The 23,546-nt window shown below is 40.6% G+C and overlaps 1 protein-coding gene across 3 annotated transcripts in view; it reads left to right on the top strand.

The window, feature by feature from the left end:
* SASH1 (SAM and SH3 domain containing 1) overlaps window positions 1-23,546 on the top strand; it is a 643,930-nt gene that overhangs the window by 6,057 nt on the left and 614,327 nt on the right. Inside the window, exon 2 of one of the 3 annotated variants that reach the window (XM_075267871.1) lies at window positions 19,041-19,309. The exons of 1 other annotated variant lie outside the window; for it this stretch is intronic. In XM_075267871.1, the coding sequence (XP_075123972.1) occupies window positions 19,041-19,046 (6 nt within the window). In that variant the 3' untranslated portion in view covers window positions 19,047-19,309. Of the gene's footprint in view, window positions 1-19,037; window positions 19,310-23,546 lie in introns of those variants that run through there. One more of the 3 variants, XM_075267870.1, reaches the window with a different exon arrangement.

The raw sequence follows: 23,546 nt of genomic DNA, 5'->3' as shown, positions 1-23,546 counted from the left end.
TATGCTTTAGGGGTATTTAATCCCTTAATAACCAATGATGTACATGTACATCATTGTTTGCAAGGGACTATATGGAAAGGGCTCAGGAGCTAAGACCTCTTACTAAGCACATGCCAGCTATATTAGGCTCAGTTCACATGGGGTATTTTGGTCAGGATTTTGAGACCGTATTCGCCTCAAAATCCTGACCAAAAAGTCACCTCCCATTGAAATCAATGGGAGGCGGTCAGGTCTTTTCTCTGGGAGCCGTTTGTTCCAGATCCCAGAAAAAAGAACGGACATGCTCATTCTTCAGGCCCATTCATTGGGCCTATTCCTGAGCGGAGTGTGCGACTGGATGCCGCTGCACTACACCAGCATCCAGTCTCAGCTACCCGTTTTTTGGTCGGGAAACTGAGGGGGCCTCTGCCTCAGTTTCCGGACCAAAAAACCCCGTGTGCACTAATACCCCGAGTGCCTAATACAGCCAGAACCTGCTGCTGTCTAGCACAATCAGTACTGGTGCCAGTCGCAGCTGTTAACATTTTAGATGTCACGGTTAAACGTGACTGTGGCAAAGTGCACAGGTGCGAGGGGCGCCGACATTTTTAACAATGACATTCCAAAGGGTGGCAGTCGGTTGCCATGAAAGCCAGAAATCACTACTATACTTCTATTACACACCACCAAAGGCAGTGTGTAATAGAAGTCAATGGCTTTTACAATTCACTGCAGTATAACAATAATCAACATAAACACTTTAAGCATCCCCACATTCAAAAATGCCTATTAAACTATTAAAATATAAAAATATTTATCCCATACAGTGAACGCCATAGCAGGGGGGAAAAAAAATCAAAATAGCCAAAAATGGTATTGATAAATACTACATCTTATCCAGCTCCGTATGTAGATATGAAAAAATTACAGGTGTCAGAATATGATAAAGCAAAGAAATAAAAAAAAATGGATTGAAACATTAAAAAATACTATATAAATTTGATATTGTGATCGTGCTTACCCAGAGAATATAGCTAACATGTAATTTTTACCAAATGGTGAATGCTGTCATAAGAAATTGGTGCAAATGCAGTTTTTTTCTAATTTCATGTCATTCTGAATTCTTTTTTTTACACTTTCCCAGTACATTGCACAGAATATTGATTAATGAAAATTGGATCAGTATTTTAAGGGTTAATCAGTGGCATAGTTAATATACCATTTTTGTGTGAAAGTGCATACAGAGAAAAAAAGAAACTTTGAGACTAAGGCGCTGCGTAGCAGGCACAGTGAAAAAGCAATGTGGGAAAAATCACATTGGAAACGCATCGTGATTTTTCCCACAGCGCGTTTCACATAAAGTCCATACTTTTCCTCTGCGGACTTTCTGCTTCAATTATACCTATGGCAAAACCACCAGCATTTCCATAGGAATAATTGACATGATAAGTTTTCCTAGAACATAACTGCTTTAGAAATCATAGCATTTCTGCTGCGATGTACAGTATGTGTCCCCTTTACAGGAACTTTAAAACGTGGAGTCCCAGCCTAAAGGTGAAGCCCCAGGATGCAGAAAAGCTGCTTTAGTCTAAGGCCCCACGAGACGATATGCAGCGCTGCAGGAAAAACCGTGGTGGAAATGCATCGCAGTTCTTCCCGCAGCGCTTTGAACAGAAAGTTCATAGAGTGTTCCTCTGTAGATTTTCTGTCACAATTATATCTATGGGGAAGCCGCCGGTGTTTCCATAGATAGAATTGACATGCTGCGATTTCCAAAACCGTGCCTGTTTTGGAAATTCCAGCGTGTTTGCCCTGCAGTTTTTACCACAAAGTAGACATGGGATTTACATGAATCCCATCCACTTTGCAATTACTGTAAAATCTCCGACCCGTGGGGCCCCGGCCGTATTCTGCAGATTTTGCTGCATTTTTTGAGATCGTAATAGCAATAGTTTGTCTCCATATAGATTTACATCATTCGCTGTGGACAGTTCTAAAAGTCAGAACTGAGCGCCCCGATGGCCATGGCGAGGATGAGTTTATGGTACCCGAGTTCTCCTCACTACTCTCCGAAAATGAACCCCTCTATTACTGATAGCTACAAAGTAGAAAAATAAGACGTGTTTATTCTTTCAAGCAAGTCTCTTGTTGCATGTAATCGGCAGTGATATTAAAGAGTAGTGTGCTCCTGTCTTGTGGCATGGCTCAGCTAATGAATGGCTCCTACCTAATGACTCTTGTCAGGAATACAGCATGATGCTGCTAAACAGTGGGACATACCGTACACTGGATTCTGTCTATAGTAGCTTTTAATGAGACAGCAAAAACCTAGTATAACTACAGGCAGATCCAGACTGCACATTTTATTAAATGGAATCTGTCACACAGACTTAATTTGTTATGGAAGTCGGCATCCTCGCGATGTCGCAGTTATAGTCTCTTCTTCATCCACCCTCAAGGTCTTTTGACTATCATTTAAATAACTGGCTACATACATCATTTCTGTAGGGAATTTCATTTCATGGCAATACTATAAACTTGCATGCTATATAGAAATGTAAACCCCTTACAGAGAAAGCATAGGACAACTGGCATCCCCACAGATCAGCTGATCAAAGCCGCAGAGGTGCTTTACAGGTCATGAGAAGTCATGTTTATCGGTCACTTGGCCTGTTTTCAGCTCAGTCTCATTTGAATGGGGCTGAGCTGCAATACCAAGCACAGCTGCTCTACAATGTACAGCACGGCACTTGTAAGTAGTGAATAGGCTGCACTGCAATGGAGTACGGGTGCCAGGTTATAGAACCGTACTGTAGATAGCCAAAAAAGCAAAGCAAGAAAAGTTTGTTTTTTACTAAAATACAAGATGCAATTTATTAAAAGTCAATACATACAACATTCCATACAAATAATGAAGAAGAGCCACAGTGATGACAGAAATAAGTTCAGGGAAAAGAACACTATAGGTAATAATGAGTCATCTCAAAATCATAAATATAAAGTGCAAATATGGAGACACAAAATGTATAAAATATCAAAATTTACTAGTTAGATGGGACTGGCTCATACCAAAGCACCACTACACGAATTACATCGCACATAGGGAGACATATGTAGGCAAAAATATACGGCAAATCAAAGCCCAAATGCAGAATATATCCTAATCCCCAATTTAGTCTATAGCATATGTAGTGGAGTGATGACCACAAAATAGAAAAGCATATTAATAAACAGGAGGCTAAAGTCAATATCTGAGGACACGTTTGGTTAGATACCCTGAAGTCAGGCTTCAGGAAATAACCTGTAGTTACATTATTACATGAAGATATCTATGCATGGTTATCCACTATTAAGGAAATCTAGTCTTAGGGGGCGTTCACACTGAATCTGCTGTCCGCTGTAAACTCCGGGGAAAACGGACAGCAGACGGCTTGCAAGCTCTTGGCTTTAAAACTCATTCATAGGAATGTGTTTTAAAAGGCGACCGCCCATGAGTGTTTTCAGCCTCTCCGTCTGGAAACCATTTTTTTTTTTAGCAGACACAAAATCGTACATGCAGAACTTTGTGTCCGCTGGAAAAAAAAAGTTTTCCAGGCAGAGAGGCTGAAAACACTCACAGGCGGTCACCTTTTAAAACCCATTCATATGAATGGGTTTTAAAGCTGACTGCTCGCAAGCCGTCTGCTATCCAGTTTTCCCAAGGCTTACAGCGGACAGACCGGGGCAGACAACAGCGGCAGTGTGAACACCACTTTACATTGACCATTGCATTGTAATTTAGGTGTTATGGAGTACTTGTTCTAATGTGTGTAAGGACTCCCAAACTCTCATAAAAGCTATCAAAATCCTTGACAGGCTACAGTTCAAGACTTCATAACACAACCTGGAGTGTGTGTGTGTGTGTGTGTGTGTGTGTGTGTGTGTGTGTGTGTGTGTGTGTATGTGTGCGGACCCAAACTTTCAAGACTAGGGTCGAGCCGATCTTGAAATTTCAGGATCGTTTTTAAAAACTGATTTCCGATCATTTTCCATTCGAACCCAATCCCAATTCCAATCCTAATACAAGTCAATGGGACTTTTTTTTTTAATTAAATGTAGATTGTGAGCCCCACATAGAGCTCACAATGTACATTTTTCCCTATCAGTATGTCTTTTTTGGAATATGGGATGGAAATCCATGCAAACACAGGGTGAACATACAAACTCCTTGTAGATGGTTTTATGCTCTTGGCAGGATTTGAACACCAGGACTGCAGCACTGCCAGGCTGCAGTGCTAACCACTGAACCACCATGTGGCCTCTGGGATTTTTTTTAATAATCGAAGATCAGATTTTAAAAACGATCGTATTCACTACACAGCATGGAGTCCAAAAATTGTTTCAATTTTTGGACTCCACGCTGTGTAGTGATTAAAAAAAAAATTCCCCGGCTATTTAGTCCCCCTGGTGTCCGCTTACCTGCACAGATCCGCTGCCACTGCCGCTCCCTGTTCTTCTTGGTCCAGTCCTCTCTTATTGACATGCTTTCAGAGCGCCATGAGCGCCTCCACCTCACTAGGTTAGTGTTAGAGATGCTGGGAGTAGGTGGGGCTTATTGTGGCTTAGGAGAGTGTGGGCGAGTGCATCACTCACGTCTCCCCTCCCAGTATCTGCCCACACTCTCCTAAGCCACAAGCCCAGCATTTCTAACACTAGTCTAGGGAGGCGGGGGCACGCAGGGCGCTCTGAATGCATGTGAAGAAGAAAGAAGAGGAGTGGCAGCGGATCTGTGCAGGTAAGTTGAGCGAAGTTCGTGAGTAGATAGATACTATCTACTCTTCTGTTTCCTCCCTGCTGTGCCATATACTAGACTCTGCTACATCTCCATAAATGTACATTGACTTGTCCATCTACTCTTCTGCTTCATCCCTGCTTGACTGTATACTCCGTTTTGCTACATCTTAGTATATGGCGAATGCCTCATCGTCTTCACAGCAGCGCAGCACAGAGTGATTTACCGCAGCCTTCCACTCTTCTGCTTCGTTCCTGTTTTACCATATACTCAGCTCTGTTACATCTGAGATGTAGCAGAGCTGAGTATACGGCACAGCAGGGAGGAAATAGAATCGGTAAATCACTCTGTGATGCGCTGCTGTGAGATGAGCAAGTACTATTCGAAACTCCTGTTTCGAATAGCACTCTCCCATAGGAATGAATGGATGCAGCCGGGATGCAGGGGGTTAAACGGCCGGACGCTGGCAAAGTCTGCGTGCCGGCCGCTTCCATTCATTCCTATGGGTGCGTGCTATTCGAAACGGGAGTTTCGAATAGTACTCACTCATCTGATTCTATAGCCTTTCCCACAATGATTGGCCAGTAGCCGATCGTAATCTGAACATTTCCAATCCCGATGGCTCAACCCTAGTACGAGCTGCCCTTTCTTCAGTCCACCTCGCGACAGCACCCTCCGGACTACGCCTATTCATTTGGGCCTAATCTGGAGCTGAAAGCCACGTCGGGATGCCTTGCACTGTACCGGCATGCCGTGCACTGCACTGGCAGCCCGTTGCGGCAACCGCGACGAATATGTACACGCGTAATTGCGTGTGAACTAGCCCTAAAGCTCCCTGTTCTACCATAGATATCTACAGTATTGGCAGGCAAAGCATCAGGCAGCAGAAAGGCCAGCTTCACCTTTGACCCCATACATTTTAGATGGTCATTGGTAGGGCCTTAGGTACGGCAGACATTCATCTAATATCTATAAGTAGAGATGAGCGAGTAGTATGCGATCGAATACCTCCCCTGCATAGTTATTGGTGTAAAAAAGCGCCAGGGAAGGTGGGAGAGGAATCAAATTTTTACTGCGTTTAACCACGTGGTATTCAACGGATTACACAAATAACTATGCAGGGGAGGTATTCGATCGAATCCTACTCGCTCATCTCTATCTATAAGCCCTCAACTTGTTAGCAAAATATTTTCTGTAAACTGAAAAAAATAAAATGCATCCAACATTCTGAAGCTATACTTTATTTTTTCTGCTCAAATTAACCTTTTTATTTATTGCTTTGTGGCCACATTTACCATACACAATAGCTGAAGTATTCTATTAGAGAGAATGCGGTCAGCTCTAGGTATATGTGAATGCTTGGAATAAACCTGTTGGAGTAAAACAATAGGTAGTGGCTGATTAAAAAATTTCCACCCCGAGTTTGTGCCAAGAGGTGGTGTCTGAGGCTGTCTCTTCAGGTGTGGCCCTGATGGATTTCAACATCCCTTGATCTGCTGTTCTCATGGAAGAAACGTCACTATCACAATGGTTTCTGGCAGTGGTTAATATCCCCCTCCCCCCATTAACAACACATACACACTCAAGAATGCATGTGCATGGGCGGAAGGGGAAATAACCGTTGACTGAATGAACATTAGTGTATGGCCACCATGAGGCTTCAAATATGGCACTGTTAGGGCTAGTTCACACGTGAACTGCCCGCGTGAGTTTTGACACCGAGAGAGACGCGGCTCGCCGCGTCTCTCTCTGGTCAAAACCCGCCTGCTGCGACCATCGCGGTCCCGACTTTCCCCTCCGCTGTCGGCTCAAATGAATGGGCCGACAGCGGAGGGTGCTTCCGCCTGAAGAAAGGACATGTCGCTTCTTTTCTCCGCTAGCAGCAGCCCGCCGCTAGCGGAGAAAAGAAGCCTGGCGGTCTGCATAGACCACCATTGTAAAGGGGAGGTTTTTGACACGAAATCCGCTGTCAAAAACCTCCCCTTTGCTCACGTGTGAACGAGCCCTTTCTGGTATACAGTCAATACATTTGAGTATATTTTAAGCAATATACTAGCTGTGTTCTCTTAGTCTCTGTGAAGAATTGTCTACTCTGTAGTCTTTGGCAATACAGCAGACAAACGGTCTGATAGTGACAAACAACTGTAATAGATTCTGATCATGGTCGCTTGTGGACATTTTTTTTCCGTTCAGAAAGCACCATGAAGGTTTTGTTCTATCAAACAATCTTATTGAAGAAATCCCTTTGTAGGTTACAAAATAACAAGCAAACTTTTTTTTCTTTGATAGTATTAACTGAAATATAACCTTATTCACACTGATAAAAAATGGATCTTTTTCAACAACACCATCATTCATTCTCAATTATCACACCTGATTGAATTGGATTGTTGTCCCATTCATTATAGTTAACAAAGAGATTGTGATATAGTCTTTATTTGCATATAAATAGAATTTTGGATTAAACTGTATCAGAGCTTCTTTATTAATTTGCCTTGTTTATATTGTATATTATAGAGTTTACTGTAGAAAGATATACTAAGCTGGTCACACTAATGTACCTATTTTAAGAAGGCCAGATTTACAAAACCAAAAAAAGCAAAAAAAAATTGTATCTGTGCAGCAGTGTTTATATTACATTATTTTACATTTATGCTGTTTTCATTGGCAGCAATTCATTTTTGCTAAACAACATTTAGGCTAAGGCCCCACTTTGTGGAAACACAACTTTTTTTGTTGCAAAATTTGCTGCTTTTTTTTTGGGCCAAAGTCAGGAGTGGATTGAGCACAAGGTAGAGGTATAAGGACTTCCTATATATGTTCCATTCCTTTTGTAGCCACTATTGATTTTGGCCCAAAAAACTGCAACAAAATCTGCAACAGAAAAAGCTGCATTTCTGCAACGTGGGGCCCCAGCCTTAAATGACATTTTCCCTTGCATTTCCGATGTATATTTATTCAGTCATGTATTAGACACAGGAATTGTTGCAAACAGGAATCTGTACTCTTTGATGGGATGGTTCGTAGCATAATGGTTCATAACTCAAGGTAGGGCTCAGGAAGTATTCTTAGGCTCCATTCCCACGGAGTAACGCACCGTTCATTCTGACACATAAACACGTGTCAGAGTAAGTGCTGTAAACCAGAATCCCATTGACTTCAATGGGTGCCGTCTTACGCGCGCTACACATTGAAATCAATGGGTTAAAAAGCCTCCCATTGATTTCAATGTGTAGCGGGCGTAAGACGGCACCCATTGAAGTCAATGGGATTCTGTTTTACGTGTCAGAATGAGTGGCGCGTTACTCCGTGGGAACGGAGCCTAAGGAATACTCAGCTAGTGGTCAGGTTTCCCTGGGGTTGCTCTCTTAAAGTCATGTGGCTCAGTGGTTAGGACCTTGGTTTTAGGCCGAGGCCTCACTCCACGGAAAAGCCGCTGGAAAAATCGCTGCGTTTTACAGAAGGGGCATGGGATTCTAATGAAAGTTGATGGGATACTAATGAATCCCATGGCCACTTTGTGGTAAAAACCGTGTTGCGGACAGGCCGAGATTTCCAATATCAGCGTAGGAAATCGCCGGTAGTTTCCCCATAGATATGATTGTAACAGAAAGCCCTCAGAGGAAAACTTTCTGTCTAAGGGTGCATTCACAAGGAGTAAAATGGAGTGTAATTTGGAGTGTAATTTTTACACGTGTAAAAAATTTACGCACGTATTTTGGAGCGTTTTTTTACATGTGGCGTTTACGGAGCGTTTTTGGAGCGTTTACGGAGCGTGTTTTTCTACATGCGTAAACGCTTCAAAAAACGTTCCATAAACGCCACATGTAAAAAAAAACGCTCCAAAATACATGTGTACATTTTTTACACGTGTAAAAATTACACTCCAAATTACACTCCATTATACTCCGTGTGAATGCACCCTAAAGTGCTGCGAGAAGAACTATGATGCATTGCCGCTGTATCACAGTGCTGGGATCCTGAGTTTGAATCCCACCAATATCTTCATGGAATTTATATGTTCTGTATGGGTCTCTGGTTACTTCCCACACTGATACTGATAGGGAATTGTGAGTGATGACCATGTCTATAGAGCTGCGGAATATGTTGGTGCTATCTAAGGATGAGAAATGAAATGTCAGTTGCACCCAGTAACAAGGTCTGCTCAATCGGTCTCTTTACAATAGGGCGCTGCTGTGATGCAATGCTACCAGGTACTGTGTTCTGCAATGGGACCAAGAAGCTGCCGCTTCCTTCTCTCTAGTCTTCTATCTTTCAAGAGTCTAGGCTGTTTTGATTAATTCGGGCCAATTTACTGGGGTATACAAGATGTTTTCTTTGCAACACAGATCTCCAAGACACTCCATGTGGTCCAAGCCACACACACGTATCTCCTCCCATCATTTCTCTATCTGTATACATTATAGTCTCTGGCTATGGGGAATAAGTACGAAGAACTTATACTTCTGCTGCTGTCCTAATATGTCAGTAGCAGAATACAGCCAAGCCATAACATCGCAGTCGGAATATTTTGTTTATATAAATAGCCGAGAAATCTATCTCTGCCACTTATTTGCTAACTGCTGTATAAAAATATAACTAAGTGCATCTTATCACTCACCTGTGATTGATGTAAAAGCTTTTATGCTTTCTAGGTAATTTTGCTTCAGTGATAAAGTCACAAATAATAACTTTTATGCTTGTGATGCACTGAAGATAAATTTTGTTCAATAATTAGAGTCTGTTCTTTGACAGATAAACTATATTCTAAAAGCTTTTTGGGTGTTTTCATAGGGAAATTGAATATGCATAAAGCTTTCAGTAAATTGTTGCCATGCAGGCACTTAGTATAAAAAATTTGGATTAGAAAGTTGTTGGATCGGGAGTATGTGTCATATCTGACGCATGGTTTATACATTTTGCAATATATTACATAGTATTGATTTGAATTTTAATGTATTGGGTTTTGCCTAGAAATACTGAATATCTTGATGAATGGAAAAATTGAATTGATTTGTGCTTGTGTTCATTGTAGATTGTTCTCATTCATTGGTACACAAGGTGGTGTTTGAGTGATAAATGTGTTCAAAATCATTTTCAATCCTAAAGTAAATGTACAATCTTTTATTTACTTTTTAAATCTATAGATATTGTAATATATTATATTTTATGCTGATTAACTCGTTTATAGCTGATACAGGCTTCAAGTCTCCTGCATAGACATGGATTTAAAAGATCACAATTTGCCTGCCTGTTACCGCCAGTAGAGGGAGCTAACCATATACTATTATACATCGGTTATACAACAGGATGCACTACGGTTACATACTCTCTCTAGTGGTGGCCGCAAGTAGTCAACATATTGTCTTTTAACTCTTTGTCTTATAAAACGTTACCGTATACATTTAATAAAACTCTATCTATAGGCAGGGAATGAAGGTCTGTGTCACAAAACTGAACTCCAAACACTATATCATATATATATATATATATATATATATATATATATATTTTTTTTTTTTTTTTTTTTTTTTTTTTAATTAGTGCAAAGTTTGGTTACATTCTGTTATTACATTTTTTGCTGCCTTTTTTCTGGTGTGACAATGGTCTAATACTGTTTACTGATATGTGACCAGACCTAAAGCAAAGGAAACAAAAAAGCTTCATAAAATGGAGCATATTAGCATAATATTTTCTCCATAACTACCAATGATTCTAGAAAGTAGCTAAAAAAATAAGAATGTTTCCCCAGCTGTAACTAAGCTTTAATGAAACAGAAGCTGAACCAACACAGATGTGGACGCTCAGACTGAGTCACATTATTTCTGAACTTTTAGCCATGCTGCCTATACTCAGATTTTAATTGCCTTAGAAGAGAATAACCATCTGACAGGACCATTGCTAATAGTGTACGGCCATACAGGCAGATACAGGCAGCGGGTGTCTGCTGGAGCAGAAGAAAGATAATAGAAATTTCAGCTCTGCACAATTTACTGCAGTTATACAGCAACAAATAAAAATTATGGGGGATTTAAAGGAAGCATCCACGAAAAAACCTCTGTAGGGGTTCACATAATGGCAGTGATTAACTTCAATTTTCAGCATCCTGTTGCCCATGTGATGCTGAAGATTATAGATTTTTGACTCACAGAATGATCAGAATTAGAATATATATATATATATATATATATATATATATATATATATTTGTATATATACAGTATGTATATATACATTTTTTTATATGTGTGCCTATCTATCTATCTATCTATCTATCTATCTATCTATCTATCTATATACATTACGCCATTTAATATATATATAGAAATCTAAATATATATATATATATATAGAGAGAGAGAGAGAGAGAGAGAGAGAGAGAGAGAGAGAGAGACAGTACATGTAGGTTTATGCATATATGATTATTACCGATCACAGTGTGCATCCCATAAAGCTTTCTTGTCACGCAGTATACTGTAGGCAGCTTGGAGGTTGAAATCACTGAATGAATATTTAGAATGGCTGACATAACTGATGCAGTCTGAATGCAATACTAATTGGAAGCAGTAAGCCCCTCTCATCCTCAGCCAAATGTCTTGGTGTTTCCTAATACTTTACTTAGTGATTCTGCCCCTGATAAGCTACATAGTAAAGCCCCTTTAAAAATGCCTGTGTTCAGCTAAGCCATACATCTGGCCATAAGTATTGGTATAAAATATCTCAGAATTTTGCGGATTGTGAGGCCTGTTCACTTTGACATATAGAGGATTAGGTTTAAATATATAAACAAATCCCACATGTTTATTAAACTGATATATATTATTGATTATTATTAATATTTTATTAATGCATATTTAAAGCGTATTTAAGCATATAGACAAAAATACATAGTAAAGAGATAAGGACATAAAGAGTCAAAGTACCAGATATAGCCACAAGTATGACATGGTGAATGGCATGGATTATCAAATAGTGGGGTGTAAACAACCACTTAATATGTGAAATAAGTGAGTATATGGATGTACCCCTATTACACGCCTACATAGTAAAGTATACATACAGGGTGAAACAACTCCTAAATACATATTAAGTAAAAGGCAAAAACAAGGCGCATATATGAATTATTACATCACTACCATATCAAAAAATGCTCAATACCATACCAATGGACCTGATCAAAGGCTTTTAAGACTGAGTTCAATGGGAAATCAATGGGAGCCGGTTAGTTTTTTTTTTTTTTCCGGGAGCGGTTTGTTCTGGCTCCCAGAAAAAAGAAGCAACATGCTCATTCTTTCAGGCGGATTTGCATCGCGATATGAAGACACCTCCCTCCTGATTAGGCCCATTCATTTGGGCCTAATCCGGAGCGGAGTGCTGCAACTGGATGTCTGTGCACTGCACGGCATCCAGTCATGGCTACCTGATTTTTGGTCCAGAAACTGAGACGACCGCTGCGTCAAATTCCGGTCCAAAATACCCTGTGTGAACCCAGCCTTAAGGTAAAATGCTTGTTGGGTGGCTGTGGCGCCTCTTGGTATGGTATTGAGCGTTTTTTGATATGCTAGTGATATAGTAATGTAGTAATGTCTTTAAAAAAAATGGACAAATGAAATTGATGAAACAGATGAATTTATGTCTATGTAGACTGATGGTCCAACCATTTGCATTCATTACGTCTGTTTTTTGCATCCGTTAAATGGATATGTTCAACAGAAGTTAAAATATGTGATCTGAATAGAGCCTATATGATGCCTATAACCTGAAAAATGGAGAGATGGACTGCTACAGCGGTAACACGTTGAGCCCGGTGGACCCCATTACATATAACGGGGTCAGTCAGGTGTCTGTCGTTTTTAAACTAAAACCCGCAAAGGAAATAAGTCCTCTGTGTAACAGACTCAGGCATAAATGTGAACATAACCTTAATGTTCACTACTTCTAGTTTAAGTGCACAGCTTTCTTTATTTTATGGTACATAATCGAATATTTCCAAGATATTATAACCTTGGAGAACATGAAGACGCCTGTATTCCTTAATTCCTGCAGCAGTGATAAGATTATCTCCTTCGTGTTCTGAAGGCTGGGACTACAGCTACAGTAATGCTCCTTATACCCTCATCTACTCTGGGAGAGTTAATAGAGGATGGACTTCCCATTTACTCCCCTTTGGTCCATTCCTCACTTTAAAATGTGCTAGAAAGGAATTGTAAGAGGGTTTGATGCTAGCGAGAAAAAGGCAGTTCGTGTATAATAGATGTTACAATGTGTATGTTTTATAATATTGTGCAGGACTTGCAGGAGATGTATGTCCATAAATACACGGTACTTCCAAACAGTCCTTCGCAATTCATAGATGTTTTTTTTTTTTTTAGTTTAAAAGAAACCTGTCTCCTTTGCTGCAAATAACATTATATTTCAAGTCTATCTGAGCAGATTGCAGATGTCAGCAAAGTATATAGAGGATGAGCCATTTGCACAAATTATCTGTTGGGATACATTAAGAATGCACTCGCTTAGCTTTATTTGCTAAATGACTCATATGCCGTAACATATGGTGCCAGTCCTATGTAGTCTCTCTGGTAATTCCAAAGCCACCCCTAAATCTTAGTGTATGATGCAGCATAGGCAAGCTGTTTTATTACATGAGATTAATGTTTTTGTAACAATTATTTACTCTTTGTTTAGACAAATGATGTCCTCTTGTTTATACTGTGTGGTAAATATCCAGACCATATCTAACCCATTTCTCCAAAAATAAGCTCTAGCTTGATTTTACAGGGTTTTTGGAGTAGGCTTGAAATATAAGCCCTTCTCAAGAAGTAGTTACAGTCAGCGCTTCCAGCTCTAGGTTATGTCACGGATGTCACAGAGATGGAGAGTAGGCATCTGTAGCTCCCAACCGTCCTTGACAAGTGCCCTGCTACCTCCTGCCACAACAGGGCAAATTCTGCTCACCTGCTCCCTAGTCCTGCTCCAGAGTCCATCTTCTGAGTGCCACCTCCTGGGTCCCACCTCCCGGTCACTATTATACTGTGGGCTTTGCTGCCTATGTAACCAGATATCAAGTGCCAGCCCTGCTCTCTCCCACAGGTGCAGCCAGTCCACTACAGCACCTCCTCTTTAGCCTAAGGGTCCATTCACATGGAGGAAAATGGTGCTTTATTTGGCGCTGAATTTTCAGCGCAGAAAAAAAGCCTCCCATTGACTACAATGGGTGACGCTAGATTTTTTTTCTACTAGCAGAAGATGTTTTATTATGGTATATGATTATGATGCTTGTGATATATAAAAAATAGGACATTCCTCTATATTTTCACATATTGGACTCTCAGGTTTGTTTTCATGAACCCAATTTGCCTACTGAAGTGCATAGGTCTGTACTAAAAAAACAAACAAAAACAACAAAACAGATCCCACACAGATCCATGAAACATACAGCTGGGAATTGACTTGATCATGTGAATATAGCCTAAATATCCATTTATTACATTGCTTTGCTAATTTTCTTTGATAATCTGTCTCAACAGAGCACAATGACCAAATTAGATATTAACCACCCCAAAAAGTTAGGTCAAGACTAGAGATGAGCGAGTAGTATTCGATCGAGTAGGTATTCGATCGAATATTACGATATTCGAAATACTCGTACTCGATCGAGTACCACTCGCTATTCGAATGTAAAAGTTCGATGCAGAACCAGCATTGATTGGCCGAATGCTATACAGTCGGCCAATCAATGCTGGTTCTTCTCCTACCTTTAGAAGTCTTCTCCGTGCAGCTTCCCCGCGGCGTCTTCCGGCTCTGAATTCACTCTGCCAGGCATCGGGCCTAGGCAGAGCCGACTGCGCATGCCCGCACTACAAGAAAATGGCCGCTTTGACTGTAAGCGGCCATTTTCTTGTAGTGCGGGCATGCGCAGTCGGCTCTGCCCAGGCCCGATGCCTGGCAAAGTGAATTCAGAGCCGCGAGGATGCTGCACGGAGAAGACATCTCGGAGGATCCAGCCCGACCCTCACTCGTGGACTTGGTAAGTGTAATTTGATAGAATGTTGTCTACCCCTGAAACGAGCATTTTCCCCCATAGACTATAATAGGATTCGATATTCAATTCGAGTAGTCGAATATTGAGTGGCTACTCGAAACGAATATCGAACATTTTACTGTTCACTCATCTCTAGCAGTAACTGAAAGATGTAAATTATGTAAAAAAAACTTCAGATTTTACCTTCCAGTTGCTATTATGCTACTTTTTTTTTTTTTACTGACTCTTCTGTTTTCCTCCAATGCTGGATCTTTGTGTTAGCTGCAGTGCTCCAGTGAGCTGAGCGAGTCCTGTGGAGGAAGCCCGGCTGGTGGTCATCTCTCCAATAGTTTGTATCAGGCGTGTTTAGCTTGTTCTGTGTGATGTTCAAAGTACAGATATATATCTGTGTGCTACCTTCTACAAAGATCCAGTAATAGAAGGAAACAGAAGAGACAGAAGAAAAAGGAGCATAAGGCTGAGTTCACACAGAGATTTTTGGTCACGATTTTGAGGCCGAATTCGCCTCAAAATCCTGACCAAAAAGACGGCTCCCATTGAAATCAATGGGAGTCGGTTAGTTCTTTTTGCCAGAAGACACTCCCTCCTCCTGACTAAGGCCATTCACTGGGCCTAATCCGGAACGGAATGTGTGACTGTATGCCGGTGCACTGCACAGCTAGTGGTTTTCCACGCAGTTTTTGCCAATTCCACGTTGATTTTCCACCTCCCATTGACTGCGTTGATTTTTGCAGGTGGAATCTGCCTGAAGGGAGCTTTTTTTTCAGCTAGTGGAAAAAAAGCTAGTGGAACTCATAGAAAAACTTACAGAAAGGAATTTTAGTCTCCAGTCATATAGAAAAACTCACAGAAAGGAACCCATAGAACTCTATGGGGAGGCATTTTTCCACATGGATTCTGACATGGATTCAGCGCCAAAATCTGCTCTTAAAAATTCCATCTTATATAAAGTCTTCTTGGAAGAGTGGAAGCTGTTTTAGCTGAATGCCTTTGGATTTAGAATAGGATGTCATAAAAGCTTCTATAAGTGTAATATGTCTGTGTTCAATACTATGGGCTATATAGTGTATATTCGTTTCTGTAAGGCTAGGTTCATATCTGCATTGGAGTATCTGTAAAGTCTATGGGGTCCGCCAGTAACTGCTTTTTTAGCAGACGGGTTCTCCACCTTTCGAGTCCCCCATTTGGACCCGAATGATGGAGAGATGAATGCCAGAGATGAATGCCAGTGTGAACCTAGTGTAAGTTATATATGTCTCATGCAATGTTTTAAAATAGTTTTTATACTTAAATTAACACTTACTATACATAAAGACAACAATACCAGAAACATAGAAGGGGATTCTTCACAGTAAGAACAACGAGGCTCTGGAACTCTCTGCCCCAGGAAGTGGTGATGGCGGATTCACTGAACAAGTTCAAAGTGGGCCTGGATGCCTTTCTTGAAGAGAAAAATATAACAGGTTATGGTCTCTAGATTTTAAGGACACGCTGATCCAGGGTTTTATACTGACTGCCAGATTTGGAGTCGGGAAGGAATTTTTTCCCCTGAAATAGGGCAATTGGCATGAGCCTCATGGGGTTTTTTGCCTTCCCCTGGATCAACACTGTAGGGGATTGTAGGGTTATAGGTTGGACTTGATGGACTCATGTCTTTATCCAACCTCATCTACTATGTAACTATGTAACTATGTAACTATATGAGACACAATAAAGGAACATTATTGTATTTCTATAGATCCTAGTAACAATATCAATGGGATTTACTATATCCATGCATGCCAGTCAGGTAATAAATATGGGCAATGTTCTAATGCTAAAATTGTCATGATCTAGTGCAATATTAGAAATCTATAAAACAATAAGACCATGAATAGTAAGAAAATACAGATTTTAGGAAACAGATATATGCTGTATCGCAACTTTCTATGTACTTTAAGTCATAGGTAAGTATAGTGTATTAGATTAAGTGAATAGACATTTATAATATGTGAAAAAAATCTTTATGTTTCTGATTTGCTATCATATACAGTGGGGCAAAAAAGTATTTAGTCAGTCACCAATAGTGCAAGTTCCACCACTTAAAAAGATGAGAGGCGTCTGTAATTTACATCATAGGTAGACCTCAACTATGAGAGACAAAATGAGAAAACAAATCCAGAAAATCACATTTTCTGATTTTGTAAGAATTTATTTGCAAATTATGGTGGAAAATAAGTATTTGGTCACCTACAAACAATCAAGATTTCTGGCTCTCACAGACCTGTAACTTCTTCTTTAAGAGTCTCCTCTTTCCTCCACTCATTACCTGTAGTAATGGCACCTGTTTAAACTTGTTATTAGTATAAAAAGACACCTGTGCACACCCTCAAACAGTCAGACTCCAAACTCCACTATGGTGAAGACCAAAGAGCTGTCAAAGGACACCAGAAACAAAATTGTAGCCCTGCACCAGGCTGGGAAGACTGAATCTGCAATAGGCAACCAGCTTGGATTGAAAAAATCAACTGTGGGAGCAATAATTAGAAAATGGAAGACATACAAGACCACTGATAATCTCCCTCGATCTGGGGCTCCATGCAAAATCTCACCCCATGGGGTCAAAATGATCACAAGAACGGTGAGCAAAAATCCCAGAACAATACGGGGGGACCTAGTGAATGAACTGCAGAGAGCTGGGACCAATGTAACAAAGCCTACCATCAGTAACACACTACGCCACCAGGGACTCAGATCCTGCAGTGCCAGACGTGTCCCACTGCTTAAGCCAGTACATGTCCGGGCCCGTCTAAAGTTTGCTAGAGAGCATTTGGATGATCCAGAAGAGTATTGGGAGAATGTCCTATGGTCTGATGAAACCAAACTGGAACTGTTTGGTAGAAACACAACTTTTCGTGTTTGGAGGAAAAAGAATACTGAGTTGCATCCATCAAACACCATACCTACTGTAAAGCATGGGGGTGGAAACATCATGCTTTGGGGCTGTTTCTCTGCAAAGGGGCCAGGACGACTGATCCGGGTACATGAAAGAATGAATGGGGCCATGTATCGTGAGACTTTGAGTGCAAACCTCCTTCCATCAGCAAGGGCATTGAAGATGAAACGTGTCTGGGTCTTTCAACATGACAATGATCCAAAGCACACCGCCAGGGCAATGAAGGAGTGGCTTTGTAAGAAGCATTTCAAGGTCCTGGAGTGGCCTAGCCAGTCTCCAGATCTCAACCCTATAGAAAACCTTTTGGAGGGAGTTGAAAGTCCGTGTTGCCAAGTGACAGCCCCAAAACATCACTGCTCTAGAGGAGATCTGCATGGAGGAATGGGCCAACATACCAATAACAGTGTGTGCCAACCTTGTGAAGACTTACAGAAAACGTTTGACCTCTGTCATTGCCAACAAAGGATATATAACAAAGTATTGAGATGAAATTTTGTTACTGACCAAATACTTATTTTCCACCATAATTTGCAAATAAATTCTTACAAAATCAGACAATGTGATTTTCTGGATTTGTTTTCTCATTTTGTCTCTCATAGTTGAGGTCTACCTATGATGTAAATTACAGACGCCTCTCATCTTTTTAAGTGGTGGAACTTGCACTATTGGTGACTGACTAAATACTTTTTTGCCCCACTGTATACATTTTATTGAAAAGAGGTCTCTAGGCTATGTGCTAGTATTAATATGGAAAAGTAGAAGTTTTATCACTAGACATTCTATAGATAGATTATATCATTTGTTTTGTTGTGAAAATACAGAATGCCACCAGCATAACAACCACATTTTGCAAGTCACCGAAACAGACCTCATAATAAAATATAGAGAACATAACGGGTTATAAGTGAGGTCAGAATGGCATAAAAAAATGAAATGTTTAAAATTATGGCTGACAGTATCCTGGCTTCCCTGCTGGTCTCTACTTCCTGGGCCCTCCTAACACAGGATATGACTACCACTCCACTGAGATGACCTGTCTCAGTGATTTTCAGGGTGGGTGTTTATGTGATTCAAAAGTGATTAGAGATAGAGACCAGCAGGGACCTGGGAAGTAAAATCGGAGATTGATGATGTAAGTATCACTTCTTTTCTCTTTTATGACATTCTGACCTTTTTTTTTTTACCAGTCATACAGTCCTTGTAAGAGCTGCTGCATTTGTACTCATAGCACTATGACTTTCCACAGTAGACAGATGAACTGATACACAGACCCAGTTATTACAACTATGTTCTTTTTATTTATTTTTTAGCAGTTTTAAGAATACATGGTTCCCTTCCAAGGATGCAGCACACAGAGTTTCTGATTTGGTGAAAGAGAGACTGATGTGAGACAGACGTCCAAGACCCAGGATCCCTTTCTCTGATCAGTGTGGGTTTTATTATGCAGCAGAAGAAGTTGGCATGTACTTGAACAACTTGTGGTTATTTAACAACAGCCATCAAATATACTCCAGAACATGATGCCATAAACAGCCACTTATAATGTGTTCGTCCTGCAGACATGTTTCATCATTTATAGGCACAACCAATAATAGTAATAAAAAATAAAATCATTTAAAATTGTTTAAATGAATAAAACAATGTTATATTTGTCAAGAAGCTTGTGTGAAATAAAATGACATTTAGTCTCCATACTTTAAGACATCTCTTTGTCATTGACTGAAAATAAAACAAGAAACAAACAACTAATGCAAGACTCTTTAAATGAGTCCATATACAATGCTGGCTTTATTTTGGATGGTGCCCTATGTAGTACCTTCTTCCCTTTGTAGGGAAGGTAGCTCAGTAGAAGCAGTGGTGTGGACCCAACCAGTCAGAGACAGGGACACAAATCTTGCAGCAAAACCAGTTTATTAAAAAAACAAAACAAAAAAACAAACAGCAAAATAAATAAACCTTTACATCAGGCACAGAATAGGCAAAATGAAATACAGCCTTAACTTTAGGCAAAAAGGCAAAACAAAACCTGCTCGTCTGAGCGCTAATTAACAGAAAATACTAACTATATGTGTGGCTTACCCAGTCATTTCCTTTCCTTTCAGGATCTGCCCTGAAGTGCAGGCTCTGCAGCCTTTCATGGCCCAGTAATGAGCCTATGACCCACACTTGGGGCTGCAGCTTATTCAAGATTCGCCCTGAGCCACACATATGTCAGGAATCTGAGGGAGATATACTGTGACTCCAGCACTCTGCCTGTCACCTTCTCACACCTTCCATTTTCCTTATGGTGTACTATTTAGTACTAGAGATGAGCGAACACTGTTCGGATCAGCCGATCCGAACAGCACGCTCCCATAGAAATGAATGGAAGCACCTGGCATGCAGACTTTGCTGGCGGCCGGCCGCTTAACCCTCCGCGTGCCGGCCGCTTCCATTCATTTCCATGGGAGCGTGCTGTGAGCGTGCTGTTTGGAATGGCTGTTCCGAACAGTGTTCGCTCATCTCTATTTAGTACCCACTCTCCCCTTTTGGAAGACGTGGCTTAGTGTTTGGCTGAAAGCTATTGGATGAGTAAGGCCAGCTTAACAGTTATATAGTTGCCTGAACAACATGATCCAGCCAATAAAACAGGCCACAAAGCTACATTCTGTGCAGCTGATTTTCTATATGTTTGGTACCAAGCAAAGGTTTGGTGATCTTGGTGTGCAAGCAGTAAGAACAAGTGGTGCCCCTTCAGCACTGACAGACAACAGCACAGACTGCACACCCTTAAAGCAAACCCTGCTTTGTTCCATACATTATTGCGTAGGAAAATGCAGTTTGGGGATACATGCTATAATCCCATAACAAAATACAGAAGCAAGTTGCACAACTTTGCAGTTTTTTTGTTCAACAGTACTTTTATAGAATACATGTTAATAATAGCAGGGTAAGTAGGGTGGGTATGTGGCTGCATAGGGCACCATTAAAAAGTGACACAATTTATAGATTAATGAATGACAACATAATGCTTTGCTCTTAGGTTGGAGACACACTTGATGGCTAACCTGCAGCGATTTACAGCTGTAGCATGTCATGTGATGGACACACCGGTGCACGGCTCGTGACAGTCACAGCACCGTAGTCAGACCAATCTGTCTGGTAACCAGTGTGTCCATCACATGACCATGCTGCAAGTAAGCAGATTGAATGACAGCAAGCAGAAATCTAGGAAACCATGAGAAACTGATATAAAAAGTATAATAAAAAATAGTATAAAACTTTTCATTGTACAAACAATACTATTTGTCTCTATATTTGTCTGAAACTGGCCAACCCCTTTAGGCCAGGGACCCACACGGTTTACCAGCCGCAGCAAAGACCACAGCTTTTTACAGTTACTGCAAAGTGGATGGGATTCTAGCAAATCCCATTCACACATTGCAGAAAAATATGCGCTGTAGAAATGCTGTGTTTTCCAAAATTCGCACGGTTTTGGAAATCACAGCATGTTTTTATACCTATGGAAAAGCAGGCGTTTCTCTATAGATATAATCAAAGTAGAAACATCTGCAGACTTTCTTTTGAAAAGCGCTGCAGGAAAAAACCTAATGCGTTTCCGCTGCTGTCCGTCCGCTTTTTTGCTGCTGTTCGCTTTTGTGGGGCCTTAGCCTTAGGCAGTGTTTTTGCTATGCATGGCCATACTCTCAAGTTTTTTTCGGTAAAGATTATCCATCCGAACCCTATTCTGCCAAACTTCATAGACCAATGAGGAGGACATGCATGCTGAACACCCTGCCTTAGGTCACCATAAGAACTTATTCTCCCACCAGTTAAAAGGTATTTTTATTTTATTTTTCTATTGAAAAACAACTATACAATTGGAGAATTTATATATGACTGTAACAGGTAGTATCTTAATATTCATTTTTATTGCCTGTGAAACACTAAATGAAATGAACCCAAGCTAGTGGGTCGGGGTCACAGATATTATTGTACTCCAGTAGCAACAGGGAGGTCATAACATTACCGAAACCTGCTGCCCTAAGTCTGTGTGAACCTAGTTTTAGGGGAACAGTGTGTTCAATTAGACATGATAACATACACATGCACACATAAAGCACCATATTTACAATGTAGTTTACCTCCATATAGTTGTTTCTGCTATGAACTTGTCTTTTACAAACCTTGTGTGTGTGTCCTGTCCCTGGTGCAATATAACCATAGCCATCCACATTTTATCTATGCCAGTATTCTGTAAGGCATGCCTAATACAGTGCTCCATAACTGAAGAATTGTGCCCATGGGGGCTTCTTCTAAATATTTATCCTGCGCCATATTAAGCTGTGGCTAGAACATAGATCATAGATCTAGCAGGTATGTAAAGCATTCCTCTAAGGCTCAGTTCACATCTGTGTTCTGGGATTCTGTTCCCCTCTTTGCATGAAAAATGCGGAATGAAAAGCACTTTTCTCTCCGCATTTTTTGTGTGGAAACCAAGCGGAAACCACACAGATTCCATTATAGTCTATGGGGTCCATGGGTTTCCTAATGTGACTGCTTTTTTATATGGATTAGGTTTCTGTTCAGGGTTCCCCAAATGGAAACCCATGCGCAGATGTTGACCGGGCCTAATAATAAATACATAGTATAAGTGAATATAAGAAACTTTGTTCTATATGTTATTAAAGAAAAATGCTATTTTCTCCATTTATCAGACTGCTTGTCTCATTCTCCCGACACTGTTATCACTAATAGAATCTGTATTTAGAAAGGAAATGGACCATTAACTTTAGACACAGATGGAGTCACTCCTAAGGTATAAGTTTATGGGGTAAAGGGAATACAAAAGCTGCTGGAGGGAGAGAGGGATAGAAACACATTAGTGATAACACTGAGTGAAGGGAGGTGGGACAGGGAAGCAGTCTGTTAATCTGGTTGCACATGTCCATGTGCTAACTGACTTCTGTTAATGAACGGCCCTGATGGCGCACAAGGGACACAAGGATGTCATCTGTGTGCTCCCCCTGCACTTGCCATGCTTCTGTGGCCCCTTTCATGCAATGAATAGGAACCGCAGAAGCAGGGTTGCAAAACTGGACAGGAATAGGACCTGTTCCATATTTTGCTGCCCGTACTGTCAACCTACACACATGACCGTGTACTTCACAGTCATGTGTACGGGCCCATAGAAATTAATCGGTCAGTGTGCTATCCAGGTAAAACCAAGATAGCACACTGATCATTAATATGGTCATGTGCAAGGCGGATTAGTGTTGTTTTTATGTCAGACATTGTAACTAAATACTTAAAGGTGCAACACATTTTTTTTCTAAAACAGAGTTCTCCAGGCTGGGATTGGATTGGAAAATATTGGGCGATGTACAGACCAAATTTTCCAGATTATATTACCCTGTGTACAGGAAAGAGGGAAAGAGGAACTGAGTTTCCACCTAAATTTACACTGTGTTGCTACGGAATAGGTAAAATCTGAGCACACCTAGGCATATATGAATGTATGTTGGCAATAAGATATATGTTCATATTTCTATACAGTGATACCATGGCAAACAATACAGGCCAAGAAGTTGCTTCATATGTCTGATTTCTTGCAGAATATATGTTTAGTCCAGCTGTGAGTAGACTTGCCATATGCATGTGTACGGCGCTATCCAAACAAAACCCACAAAGCATGTCAGACATGTCAGAAAGCTCATTGCATTCAGGGAATGTAGCTGACTGTTATTTTTGTCAATCTTCTGGTTTGTTACCTTGGTTACCACACATTTTGTGTAGAGCAGCTACATGTCTGGGAACAGTTACCAGAGATGAAAGGCTTT

This window comes from Leptodactylus fuscus, chromosome 3, assembly GCF_031893055.1.
Source record: "Leptodactylus fuscus isolate aLepFus1 chromosome 3, aLepFus1.hap2, whole genome shotgun sequence".
NCBI classification, from domain to species: domain Eukaryota; kingdom Metazoa; phylum Chordata; class Amphibia; order Anura; family Leptodactylidae; genus Leptodactylus; species Leptodactylus fuscus.
The sequence above is the reverse complement of the archived record's forward strand: the minus strand, read 5'-3'. Positions and strand labels throughout refer to the sequence as shown.